The sequence below is a fragment of the Mastigoproctus giganteus genome, chromosome 13 (genome assembly GCF_048544385.1).
Source record: "Mastigoproctus giganteus isolate SK-2022 chromosome 13, ASM4854438v1, whole genome shotgun sequence".
Classification (NCBI taxonomy): Eukaryota; Metazoa; Arthropoda; class Arachnida; order Uropygi; family Thelyphonidae; genus Mastigoproctus; species Mastigoproctus giganteus.
This window is the reverse complement of record NC_143587.1, coordinates 14700278-14714719: the sequence shown is the minus strand read 5'-3', so window position 1 is coordinate 14714719 and position 14442 is coordinate 14700278. Positions and strand designations below refer to the sequence as shown.

Genomic DNA, 14442 nt, shown 5'->3' with positions numbered 1-14442 from the left:
AATTTCCAAAACATCCGGCTGGTCATAATATTTTGACTTGGCAGTGTACATTGAAGTCCTTAATTTACCGTAATTATTCCAAGTTTTAAATTAAAAAAAAAAGAACAGTTTGGAAAATGCAATTTTCTTTTTTTTTTAAATTGATTTGTGATGAAAATTTTATTCTTGAGTTATGTTATTTCCTCCTGAACGTTGCAAATATGCAAAAGCATTTCCAAATTGTATTTCGGACAACAGTGAAGTCTCAGAGTGAAAGAGAGACACTTAAACCTACCCTTGAACGTTCTATCAACCCCAATGAAACAACAACACGGAAAAGAAAAAAGATATCCGTCCTCATAAACGACATTTCAAAAGACATCGGAGGTTGCAGCTTTGAAGAAGTGAGGAATTCCTTTATGAGATAATGGAAATCATATAATTGGTTTGTTTATCTCAGTGTAGTATTTTAATTCTTGCAAAATCTCTGATCCAGTTACTACAGCAAAATATATTTAATCTTTTATAACAAAATATAAAAGAATTATTATCATCCACAAAATAACAGAATCACTTGAATCGTGTCACCTGAAAAAAAACTTAAGCTCTAAGGCGACTGCTAATAGAGAGGACATCATTGATTGTAACTCCAAGGAATATCCTCAATGCATTTTTCACAAAAATATCCTCATCTTCTTCTTCTTAGGATTTATTCCATTATCACAACGGTAAACCTCAACCCAACATCAAAAAGTCCTTCCTTTTTTCTTTTTTTCCAATCTTCCCAATTTCTGTCCACCTCCAAACTTCATAGTCCTTTTCCGTTTGCCATTTCGATTCCTCATTATCCTTCCGATTCTTTCTCTGTTAGGTCTTTTAGTATTGAAAAATGTTTTATGATGAATAGGGTGCTGGTCCATACCATCAATCCCTAACCTGGAGGACCACGGTATCTTTTTTTTCGCCTGGATCATTGAGACACGCCAGCCCCACCACCACCACCACCACAACAATACCATCACAAAAATATAATAGAAAAATAAAAACGTGTATTTATAATTTTCCTGCTCCTGTAAACCTACCAGAAAATCCTTGAAACTTTTGTCAAAAATATTTGAAAAACTAATCCACACAAGACGATAGTAGATCGTGTTTCTAGATACCGGCCAACACATCTTCATACAGTTATTAGTAGGAGATCTACCACCACGAATCTCCTTGATAAATTACCCAATATCCAGCAAACTGGATGTCATATTCCTCGACATAAAAGAATATGATATCCAGTGAAACAATATGACCATTCAAAGTCTCCAAGTCAACCTTTTATTCAAACCCGGAAGTGGCATCCTAAGTACAATTAGTTACGAAAAAATCACCACTTTGGCCCAAAGCCTCACTCTAAGCATGGATGCGCCTGACATGAGGTCGTGTGTCCAGTTCAACGCGGCCTGGACAAACAGGGAATATATCGTGAACATGGACAGGTACAGTATGGCCAGGGTTTAGTTGCCAGGAGCTAAGATTGTTCAAAGGAACAAAAGATTCAAAAGATTACTTTTGTTTATTAAGAGAACCATTGAGCAACGTATAATTGAATAAAATATAAATAGTCTGTTTTCTTTTACGCCAAGTTTCCAAACCAGCCATGGCAATGATTTACCAAATTATCAGAACCCTCGAGAGAATTACCCTCCTTCTCAGAACAATACAATGTACTGCCGAAGATGAGAGTCATATCTTTCAGCCACAAGGAATCCAAAAAGGAATTTCTAAAGTCTAGACAAATACCTAAACTTCATCAATTTACTTTTGCTACAAACTTTTCAAATCTTCCGAGCAATCTTCGCTCCGCATTACAAGCCTGTGTTTACGCTTCCACTCTTTATTTTTAGTTTTTTTCTCTCATCAGTCAGACGGTCCACCGTGTCAAAGAGTGATGCATCGCAAATAGCAAACTCTTCGGATGCCATCCTATATTATTGGCTGATTTTCTTTTCTTCGAATATCAGATTAAATCACTCGCCAAACAAATCTAATTTTCTATTGAATTTGCGTACTCCCTTTCCTCTTGTTCATTTTTTTCTCAAGATCTTCGAGAGTTCTATAACGCCTCATCCTCAGAAGAATTTTAATATTATCCCTGTCAAGAGGATTTTCTAAACAGTCGAAGATCGTTCTTTTAAACTGACAGCGCGCGCTGGACCAGTAATAAGAGTGAAAATACTTCAACCACAAAGTTTTATACATACTGGAGAATGTTGTCGTTGAAAAATATCTTGACTACTCTTCTTGAGGGTTTCTTTTTGTTTCGTTTTTATATTATGAGTTTGATTTGCCAGAAATCAATAGTATTCTTTACACGATAAAGCAATCCTTAAATTTAATTTTAATTGGCAATTATAACACATTCGAAAGATTCAAAACAATCTTGGAGTCACAAGATTCAAATCGCACACCGAATAAAGTGTATGCAGCGATTAATTTAATGCCACTTGCTTGCAGAAAATTGAAGTCATTTATGGCAAGATGAGGGCCATTACCTTGAGGTTGTGGCAGCTGGGGTTGTTTTCTATTCCGCTGATCACGCGTAATAATTCTTCCAGCTATTCTGAATTCTGTGATTTGCTTCTGTATATGTAAGCTTTACAATGGCCCAACAAAAAAATAAATCGCACGTAGTCCAATCATGCAATCTGGCAAGAAGTTAAATTGGACATCAATCCTTGAAATTAGCTTTTCGCTAAAGATTTTATGCAAGAATCCATTACAGCTCACATATAGCGTCCTTGTGGATAGCGCAGTTGGTGGAATCGCTAATCTCCTCCACACCGGGTGGAAAAGACCTGAGTTCGAATCCCATCGATGACGGGAGGAACGTTTATGGATTTTTTCACAACTTGGTTAAGTTAGTCGGTCTCAGGAGAGGATAGCTTGGTTTTTTCTCCCAGAAATTCGGGTTTTTCTTCCAGCAAACAGAAAATCGACCTCAGAACAGACATTAAAAAAGTTTAATGTCTGAATTAAAAAAGTTTACTGCATTGCTTGAGGGGAAATTCTTTAGACAGGAGAGGTCATATAGCGGAGAACGAAATAGTGAGTGGGGGGGGGGGAGTTGTTGCAATGCCTATCCGGGGGTAGAGACGAAGCCTTTAAGACCTAAAAACATCAATCAGGACATAACATCATCGTTAGCGATGTTATAATAATCTTGTATACAAAACATAAAATGTTAAGGCGGGGTATCTATTCGATACGCGCCATTCCTTAGCAAACGACAGGCAGGGCCCCCTAGTGATATATCGTAATTACCGCCTAATACAATCTGCAGAATGATACCGTAGATAATTTAACGCAGAAGACAAAAGAAATGCGCAAAATAATCGATCTCTCTCTCTCTGTTCCTCTCCATTCATCTTCATCCTCCCGTGCACTCTGTTATTGAGGAGGATGGGGAGATGTTGATCCTCACGTGGCCTCCACGCTCTCTGACGTCACCGGTAATCAACAGGCCGAGCTGCTGCGCACGCCTCCCCCCAATTCACCACGGGAGAGAAAGTCCGATCGCACTATGGACGAACAGTCAGTAACTGCACAGTCAAGAAGCATGCGCGTCGCTTCCACCCTCGTAGATTCTCTGGCAAATGCGAGCTCTCTGTCTCCGTAGAAGTGAGCAACGGATGTCGACTCTTTGAACAAAACGCGGGTCATGGAAGAGGTCAGCACGAGCGCACCTGACGGAATTTGTGGTGACGTTCAGCGCTCGCGACAGACTTGAATTTTTGCATTCCAGATGATTATCAGTACCGAAGACGCCTGGAAAGCCCTGAGGGGTGACAACGGTTCTATACAGACTGCCTCCCCCCATTTTGCTGTAAACACACCTTCGATCTCGTCAGTGAACGACACACAGACTAATGGGACTTCTTCAGAGGTCCCCTTCCAAGAGGAGAAGCAAATCGAAATGTATTATTTCTACCAGGTAGGTGTCACGTGGCTGAAAAAAAAAACATTCAACTTTTATAAGTATACATATGTAACGGCGAATTTTTATACTTTGGTATATGTCCTTTTTATCCTGTTTGCATTCCCATTAAAAGAATCTGTAGTGGCTCTTAAATTTAGCGTCTTATTAAAGAATATATTTCTTATCAACTCGGGTTATTGAGTTCCAAATTTAACGTTTCTTTAATGCAAATTACAGAGCCTAAAAAGAATCTTAAAATTCATAAAACATTCAAAATGAAATTTTATGACGACATTCTTAACTTCTTTGCTAAACAAGGTGCCTTTTAAGAGATTAAGAACAGTTTTTTGATGAAAACGCCTTCTGTAACTCACTTTTAGGAGAGAGCGAAGGATTGGTAAGCTTGACCTTCCATGACTAATATAACATTCAACTGATTGACAGATTGCATTTAATGTAAGCCTAAACAGAAATCAGAGGGGCCCTCTTCCTAAAGATATTAAACAACGGCTTGGACATTTTTGAATGAAGAAAGGAAAGACTTCTAGAAAAAGAATTGCATCCTTTATAACTAAGTTCCATGGTGGATTGTGGATTTGCGTGTTGCTTTCAAATAAAACTTGAATTCTTTGTAATATATTCGCTTCCAGCTCTAGAAAGTTGCATCTAGACCCTCTAGAATATGCGGAGAAAAGGGATATTTGCATTTTAAATAAGAATATCTAAAGTACCTTCGGAGAATCTTCTGGTTTCAAAAATGTTAAAAACTTCAAGTTATGAAAGATGATGCGGGTGGATGAAAACCAAATTAACTCGGGGATTTCTTCAAAGACAAGTGCATGCAATATGCAGTTCGCGAGAATCATAACTACAAGGGTTGCGAATTCAACGAATATTATTGGATCAAAGAGAAAAGAAACTCAAATTTTCTTTCGCATTCTTACTTATTTTCTGTATAATCTTCTGTAAATTTACTTCTATACTCTTCGACTTGAATGTAACTCGTGCGTGAAGCGGGACAAAATTTGGTATGGTGGTGTACCAAAGAATATCCATGAAATGAGGAGACAGCGAGAAACTTCTGACAGTATAAGGGACATTTATAGGTGTTGTATAAGAATTACCACAAAGGTCACATTGCAGACGCCGATACAAGATGCTCTAAAATATGGTCACATGACATCAATACGACGTATGATCCCCTCCAACGGCTAAACAGGCCCAGCAGCGATGAACCATGCTCTCCATAAGGGTGTCTATAAGATTTGGTGGCAACAAATCCTATTCTTCCACTAGCGCAGACCTTAGCTCACCAAGTGACCAAGGAGTTGGCTGTCAGCGTGCAATGCGACTACCAAAGGCGTCTCACACACGATCGGATTTAAGTCTGATGATAGCGCTGACCACGGCTGTCGTTGGATATCTTCAGTTTCAAGATATTCCTCCACCACTTGAGCGGGCTTTATGTGAGGTGGTGCTGTCCAGCATGAAAAGAAAATCTGGGCCAACCGCACCCCTAAAAAGTTACATATTAGGGGTTCCAGGATAGGTTCTCGGTACCTCTTCGCAGTTACGGTATCCCAATCAAAAACATGAATAGGGGTACGGCCATTAGTCATTATTCGGTCCCAAAAGGAGAATACCACCTCCACCGTAGGCGTCCCTTTCTCCGATATTGAAAGGATGGTACAGAAGTCCTCGTTGTCTCTAGATGAAATAACGTCTAGAATTTGATTGTAGGAAAACTGAACTCATCGGAACAGTTCTGTTATCAGAACTGTACCTCATTTGTCAACGCTCCAAGTCACGTGTTCATGGCAACAGTTTGGACGAGCTGTGTGGCGGTTTAGGTTTAATGAGAAACCTTGAATTTTGCTGAATTAAAGCATAGCTGCCACTTTTCTGACCATCCCGGAAGTCTATCTAGGTCACTCTGAAGAAGCTCTGTTTGGCTGCGATCATTAACTACTCTACTGATTTTTACATCATTAGCATTATCATTAGTAGAGGCATATGATGCAAGAAAGCAAGCTTATGCAGCATCAGCCAAAAAAAAAACCGCTCCAATTTCACCCCTCCGTTTGTTCATCTGCAAGTTTAGACCTCACGCCCTCCACCCCTTCATAGATGTCATTTAAGATAATCAAAAACAACAGTGGTCCCAATACTGATCCTTGGGGAACCCCACTTCTTACATTAACCAATTTGAGGAATAACCATTTATCACAACCCTCTGTCTGGTGCCCTCAAGCCATCGTGCTATCCATCTAAGGATTTCCCCTGTGATTGCAGCCTGCTCCAACTTATAAAGTAATCACTCATGTGGTACTGAGTCAAATGATGCTTTGCTGAAATTCAAATGAACGATGTCGAAATTATTCCCTAAATCCAGCTCGTGAGTGACCCTTTCGAAATAGCGAACCAGATTTGTTAAACATGATTTTCCCTTTACAAAACCATACTGTGTATCCTACAGAATTCCATTTCCATCTAAATGATCCTGAATTCCACCCTTGATCAATGCCTCCATGATTTTCCCTACTACTGAAGTTAGACTGGCTGGTCAGTTAATTTCCCGTTGCACTCCTAGAACCGTCTTTATATTCCAATTTACACCAATCTAACTTAATCTCTCGTGAGTCCAGTGATGCTCTCATAACTAGCCTTAATGGTTCAATGCACTCACTTGCCGTCTCCTTTAAGATTATAGGCTTCATGCCATCAACCACAGGAGTCTTACTCGCTTGTAGGCGCGAAAATTCTCATTAAATAATCATTTGAAATTTCAACATCATTAATTACATTTTTTTCAACTTCACTTCCATAATATCTCATTGACACAAAGGTTTTTTTTTATGTAAATATCGATGCAAAGTAACTGTTGAGTTCACTTGCAACTTCAGCTGTGGTATCTAATACTGTCCCACGTCCGTTACTTAAGGGTCCAATATGATTTGTCCTTCTGTTCCTTGCATTTATATATGTGAAGAATTCCTTAACTGCACTCTTTGCTCTCTTCTTTATTCCTTATCCCCACTCTTTGCTCTCTCCCAGACTCAATAAAGATACTACAGTGAAAATTATACTTCGCTCAATAAAACGTCTTTCTCCTTCAGAAAATGAACAGAATTCAACCTTGGAAGACCAACATGAAACAGAACATCAGTGTTCCACAAATTTTTTCCAAAATTAGAAATTGGTTCCAGCAGTTCCAGTTGGAGTGGGGTCTGTTGGAGCACACTTACCATTTATTCTTCTAAGTTCACAACTGTCATACTAACAGTTACACATCTACACTTTTTTTTGTATACTTATTTAGGGGCAGTCTGTATTACGATACCAACCCTGTTTCATCGTTCATCACAAACTCCAGACATAACTCCTTGTTGAGATTTCTGTAAGCAAAAATCTCTCAGACATGTGTGTCGAGAACAGCTGAGGCATTGCTCTCAGCGCAGGAGAGGGAATTCTCCATCGAATCACATTCCAGACTTTGGGGGCGGAGATCTTTCCAGCAAGCATTTTTACAGTGAAAGTTAGGCGTCTCTCTTCCATCTTCACAGTTAATCGTTCCACCTCGAGAGCCGTGGCCATCACTGTGGTTCGCTGCTGTGGAGGTAACTTATACTTCCATGTGGCCATTTCAGTAATCAAAACTTGGCTGCATATAGTGGCTTTAGTATGGTTTTGGTCGCAGAACCCCAAATTTCTACTCCGTAGAGGATGCGTTGGAAAATGTCAGTCACGATGCATCTCTTGGTAGTTCCTGGGTTTGTGACATAGAAAAGGTGCTGTTTTGCCATCCAGCGATTTCGACTCAATTGCAGACGTAGATTTTCAAGACGGTGGTGGTGGAAATCCTAAATATCCTTAATTCCAGCAAATCTGTAGGCGCTTATGACATTTATCCTATTATTAGTTTGGATGGTGCTCCAAAGATAACGCCTGTTTTCTTGTTTCTGTCGCGTTTTTACACACTTTTATTCCACTTGTGCTGTTCTTCTGCTGAAATGAGAGAGAGAGAGAGAGAGAGAGAGAGAGAGAGAGAGAGAGAGAGAGAGAGAGAGAGAGAGAGAGAGAGAGAGATAATCTATACTGCGCTGCCACTTTATTAGGTACACCTACTTAGTAGCCTGTTGAGCCACCTTTAGCCTTCAAAACAGCCTGAATTCGTCTAGACATGGATTGAACAAGATGCTGAAAACGTTGTGCAGGAATGGAGTACCATGCGGACATGAGTGTGTCACGCAGTTCCTTGAGATTCGACGGAGGTGTAGGCCTGCAGAGAACAGCCCTTTCCAGCTCATCACAAAGATGTTCAATAGGATTGAGATTCGCGGACTGAGCGGGCCACGGCAGCAAAGAAAAGTCATTGTGATGTTCCTGGAACCATTCCATATTGATTTGGGTCTTTGTGCACCGGCGCATTATCCTGCTGGAAGTAACCATCTGACTGAGGTAGACTGAACATGAACCGATGCTTGTTTGTTTATTATTTGGTTTTTAGGAGCATTAGCAACTAAGGCCATATTGCTCCGTGGATATGCGGTGGTCATTCCCTGACCTCTCCGCATTCTCCGTATTTGGTGGTCATGGGCTCGAATCCCTGTCTAATCAAGCAGCGCGTGCTACCACTGCTGCTCCTGCCCACCTGGCTGCGGAGGCGCCATGAACGGATGCACTTGGTCAGCAACGATGTTTAGGTACGATGTGGAATTCAGACGTCAATCTATGGGTATCAATAGACCCAACGTGTGCCAAGAAAACATTCTCCACACAATAACACTGCCTCCACCACTTTGCACAGTAGTCGTCAGACATGACGGGTCCATGGATTCATGTTGTTTTCGCCAAATTCTGAGCCTTCCATCAACATGATGTATCAGGAACTTCGAATCGTCAGACCAAGCAACTGTTTTTCAATTCTCGATAGTCTAGTGCTGGTGTTGCTATGCCCACAGGAGGTGTGCTCTCTTGTTATTCATTAATACGCGATGTGGCCGTCGGCTGTTGTAGCCCATTCGCGACAACGTGCGGCTAGTGGTCCGTTGCAATATTTTGTTCTGCGCACTAGGGTTGTATTCTGAGGTGATGTGCGACATTGTGGCCCGTCTGTTTGCTTGCATAATTCTAGCCATCCTCCTCCTCCTCTGACCTCTCTCATCAACAAGCGATTTTCTTCCACAGGATTGCCGTTGAGAGGATGTTTTCTGTTTGTTGCACCATTCTCGATACACCCTTGAAACTGTGGTGTGACAAACAGAAAACATCCTTTCAACGGCACTCCTGTGGAAAAAAATCGCTTGTCCAGCTTGTTAAGAGATGCTTTGTCCAGCACGTCTTGCACGTGCTACCATGCCACGTTCGAAGTCCGTTAGATCACTCCTTTTCCCCATTCTTATATTTATACTAGAAAGGTTGTTCTGCTGCATTTATATCCACAACTGTGGTCATGTGATTGGCAACGTTATGGGACAGACCATTTGTGTGCACAGCGGGGGATGTACCTAATAAAGTGGAGCACAGTGTATATATTTAAAAAACACTTTGCTTTAATTCAATTGTTAATCGCTCTAACTCATCCGGAACGGTTAACTATAAAAAATTTAAGTAGCAAAGGCCCCAGCGAGCAGTCTTGGGGAACTCCTCCACTAAGAGTAAAAATTTTTCAGAAGTAAATTCTCGAATATAACTTTATTTGGGACATAACTCTCAATTAAGTCGTGCAATGAGCTTCAGATCTTCCACTGGATAACTTTCTTGGCAAGGATATTATGTGGTTCACCCAGAAATACTTAAGGATGAACTCGGTATAAATGACATTTATCTCCATCTGAAGTTTAGGAAACAAACTGTTGCGATGGTAACAACATCATAGTAGCGGACTCCTCTAGATTGGCGAGGATGGATGGCCTCACTAGAGGTGAGTCCTCTACTATGAAGTAACTTTTTCTCGCTTCTTTCAAACTGTTTTAGCTCAAGTTCAAATTAATGTTTGAGAGGTAACTTGATGGTTGGAACTAAGGTGGATTTTTTCTCGATCGTTAATAAAATGGCACAACAGATCTGCAAACAATTCAAAAACAAACTTTTATAGAGTGAAGATGTTTCGCAGATTATCGATCGTGCGATTTTACGGATGGTAAACACTTCTCGGTCGAAAGAGTCCCTGGTCGATTGAACAGCAGCTGATTGCGAAGGAAAACCTACAAACGAAATATCTGCAGAGTTTGCCAAGAAGGACAATATTGCCAAGGAAAGTCAAAAAATAAAATTAAATAAATGAAGTTCCTCCGGAATAATGGATTCTCTTCTTTGCTCAATTTCCAGTAAATAAAATGCACCTCACTCGCGATCATTTTTCAGATTTTTCAGTGCATTCCTCGCCTCCTGTAGACACATATTAGTACATAGAGGATTATATGTGGGATAAAATGGCTTCTCGGTTATTTGCAACAAAAAATACAATCCACGGGGTAAAATTTACTTAAAACTTGAACTCGGTTTACTTGCTTAAAGTTATTTACTTAAATTTTAATCTTTAAACAACAATGTTCTTAAACTGTCTGTAAGTTCTGTTTGCTGGACGATAAATTCGAGTTTCCAGGAGAAAAAACCATGGTACCCTAGTCTGAGACCAACTAACTCAGCCAAGTTTCGAAAAAGGCCCATGAAAATTCCTCACGTCATCGACGAGACTCGAACTCGGGTCTTTTCCACCTGGTGTGAGGAGGACGGCGGTTGTACCAACTGTTCGACCAGCAGTTATTAACAACCTTTGAGGTGGATGCTTTCAAGAAACCAGTTCTGTGTTTCGTGTCTTGAAGTGTGGCTCCTGCTAAACGTGCACCCACGAAGAGACCTTTTTCAAAGTCTGATAGATCCATTCTGGGTACAGATTACTGCAGTCAACTGTGCGGTGTTTACACCCAACCAGGCAACACGTCGTCTCCCCACCTTGCAGTTCTCTTTTGTATCTCTTTGCATTCATTAGCATTTATTTGCATTTCTTCTGTCTGCGATAGAAAGATTTTGGCTAGTGTGTGTATAACTTAGATTTATAAAAAAATGAATAAACGTAAGTTATCCTTCACAGCTAATTAGCATAATTGCGAATTCTCCATTGAAATGATCACCACCAGCGAAGCCCTAATGATTAGAAAAGAACTTGCCAGAGTCAATATGAATACTGGAAGCACGAGAACTTATTTTCAAGAAAGATAATTGAAACACGAAAGGAATGTGAATATTAAAGGTTGCTTTAAAAAATACATCACACAAATATACGAATATAATCATAATTCGAGTTCTTTTTAGAATTGTGATATCGATTATCGACGAACGCGCTCGAAAATGATAAATTATTTATGAGGGAAACAGAGATATTTATAATTATCCAATTTAACATTAAAATCACACAAAGTCTTTGAAAGTTATGGAAACAGGCCAACATTTCTATAAGCTCTTTAATTATAGATAAAGTAATCCCTCATCGTGAATAACGTCTCCAGGAGACAAGAATCATCATAAAATTTTGAAATCATTTTGGTCATACATCATTTTGAGAGCTGAAAAAGAAATACAAAGAGTATTTGAAAATAATCTTCAACCAAAAAGTCTGCAACATTCCTTATTTGAAATTGGGTCCATTTAAATGTTTTTTTGGATGGACAGAATTGCACAATCGTGTTTTCATTTCTTTGAAAGCCATTGCATTTTGTTTAAAGTCAATAATCACCGCAAGATTTTATTTTTCATTTGGATTTCGTCGCGACGCATAAATTTTTCATATGTACCCAAGAAAAACTTCTTAATGGGCACGAAAGAATGAGAAAACACAAATACCAAAGGGCAGGATTAAAAGAGCAATTTGCATGGTGGAAATATGTGCTCGAGTGACGTAATAAAATTGTTTGTTCTGGCTAATAGCCGTATGCAGTAAATCCCTGATAAGACATGTTTCAAAGTACCATCCAACAATACTTGTTAAGAAAGAAAATTTCTTACAAAAAGCTTTCTAAATAGGAAAGAAAAACTTGCCATTTCTAAAGAGGTACATCAGTTTACAAAGAGGTTATGCTGTTTAACTTGGAATTCAAAGTCTGTGGTACCCCACATTATAAATCCAACCTGTTTCACAATGGGAAAGAATCTTTTAATAGACATTTTCCATCAATATTTCGTTGTCTCAAATCTTTGATAATGTTTTCGGCCTCAAATTTGCAGCTACTTTGTAATTTAAACAGTTATGTCCAGGATATATCGAAGATAACTTCATGAATTTCATAAAATGAACAAAATTACACGACTGCTATTTTCTGAAATAATAAATCTTGCAAATTATTAGACAGGGTTCGTAAGTTGTATGTATACTTTTGTAATCAGTGATTGGATGTCCTTAACTCTTTCTTCAGGACATCAAACCACTTTAGGTAACAGCGAATATTTAGATCAAACTTGCTCATAGAATTAGAGCCGGACTTCAGCTATATAGATCATCAGGTCTTCCACTCCATAATAATGCTTTAATATGCAGCGCCAAGATTGGACATTTTGGCCCCTGAAGATATAAATACGGCGCTATTTTATTATATACTTTGAGTGATCAATGAATTATGACCACCCCTATGAAAACTGAATGCCACCCGTTGACCACGTCAGGTACGAGAATGAGCAGTTAGTCGACATCGTAGATAAGGTGTCAGTGGTCCAGTAGGTAGTAAAATTCCGAGCGCGATGGGTAAAAGGAAGGAGTGGTCATTAGTGAACGAGTGGAAAAGGGTTACTAGAAAAAGAACAGTGGGTTGGTCAAATGCAGATGATTAAGAAACGTCTGATCTATGCGGCATCTGGACATAAGTCCCGATGGGCTAGCGTTTGGGTCGAAAAAGACCAGGTCACTGTGACGGCTTTTTGGTAGGTTGTCAACATTTTCGCAAATGGGAAAAGACGAAAATGGCTATCCTGGGAGACAACGGCAGACATGAAAGGATTGTGCTACCCTGAGAACTACACAAGAAAATGGCCTGGTTTGCACACGGGGCAAATAGCTATGGTAAGTGTTTTAACGAATAGAAAAGGGGGGAACGATTAGGTGAATTCCTGCGATTGGTAGAGAGTCCTGGGGAAGAAGGGTCAAACGACAGAGAAAAAGTTGGGGTCATCAGGGTGAGGGGAGAGTGAGGCTAAAGGGGTGATCATGGAGACAGAGGGAAAAAAGTAAGTTGGGCAGTGCAGAAATGTAGAGAATGCAAAGAGGGCCCTAGACAGTAAGGGGGAAAATAGTTAAGAGTAGAAAGTGACGGAAAGGTTAAGAATGATAAGCAAAAAGTTATGAATGCCGGTTAAGTGAACTAGGAAAGGTAACGACCTCTTGGAGAAAGATACATCTGAATGATCCGTAGTAAAGGAGGAGTTGTGTATTCAAAGAAGGAGAAAGGATGCCAGACCTAAGCAGTCAAGGGTTCCAGAAAATTATCTGAAGCGGATCCAGGAGAAAGAAGATGAAGGAAAGCCTTAGAAGACAGCCTGGAGAGCCTCAGATGGAAGCCTGCAACCTCCCTGGAGAAGAAGAGAAAGGGATAGAAGCAGGTGAGCGATATATTAAGTACACTAAGTTAACAAGAAGGACTGTTAGTGAAATAGTAGTTTAATTAATGAAAAGGGAGTAGCTTTAGAGAGTAAAGTGAAAGATAAATTATCTCTGAGGTAGATATACTAACGGAGTTTATTATGTTAAAAAGGGTTAATGTATAATGCAAGGGAAACGAAGGAATGAGTAATTGATGAAATTGATGTACAAATAGCTATAATGTGTTAGAAGGGCAGTAAAGTTTATAAAGAAGAATTCTGAATATGTTTTAACGATAGATAATTCAGTTATACGAGCAACTCTGAATATAGTGTTTTAATTGATGAAGATTTGTTGGTTTATCTGAACGACTAATAACAAGTAGGGACTTTAGAATACTGAAGATTGCAAGTATATTGTAACAGTGTGGTGAGAACACAGGGCTGAATGATGAATGTAGCATATTCTAATTGTTAATATATGAAACATAATTGTATCCAGGAGTAAGAGAAATAGGTACGGTGAATGTACAAGTTTTAGGAGTTAGTTGGGGAATAAGGCAAGGCACCAGACCCTGCCAATAGAAGGCGAATGCCAATGTTGATATGATGAAGTACATGAGTGGTATAGCAGTGATATGATGAAATATGAGTTAAAAATAATGAATCAGGTGTTTTTTTTATATAATTATCAAAGCAGAATAACTAGTAAATGGAAACTGTGATAAGAATAATATATGCAAGGTATCTCTTGAGTCAACTTTGTATATTAGGACTGTATGCTTTCTAATTCATTTGTATATTATGTGATAAATTCCATGTTTTGTTTTCACTTTGAGTCCTGTTATTCTAAGTAAGACACGCCTTGCTTGCCTAGTTAAGAGTTTGCTCTCACACAATTTGGCGAGAGAATCCTGGAAATTGAT

At 39.4% G+C, this 14442-nt stretch overlaps 1 protein-coding gene across 1 annotated transcript in view; it reads left to right on the top strand.

Moving 5' to 3' along the window:
- Positions 1-3543: 3543 nt before the first annotated feature.
- LOC150075778 (cardioacceleratory peptide receptor-like) overlaps positions 3544-14442 on the top strand; it is a 56744-nt gene continuing 45845 nt past the window's right edge. The window contains exon 1 of the mRNA XM_090387136.1: positions 3544-3961. Within this exon, the coding sequence (XP_090243262.1) occupies positions 3773-3961 (189 nt within the window). The 5' untranslated portion in view covers positions 3544-3772. The remainder of the gene's footprint in view (positions 3962-14442) is intronic.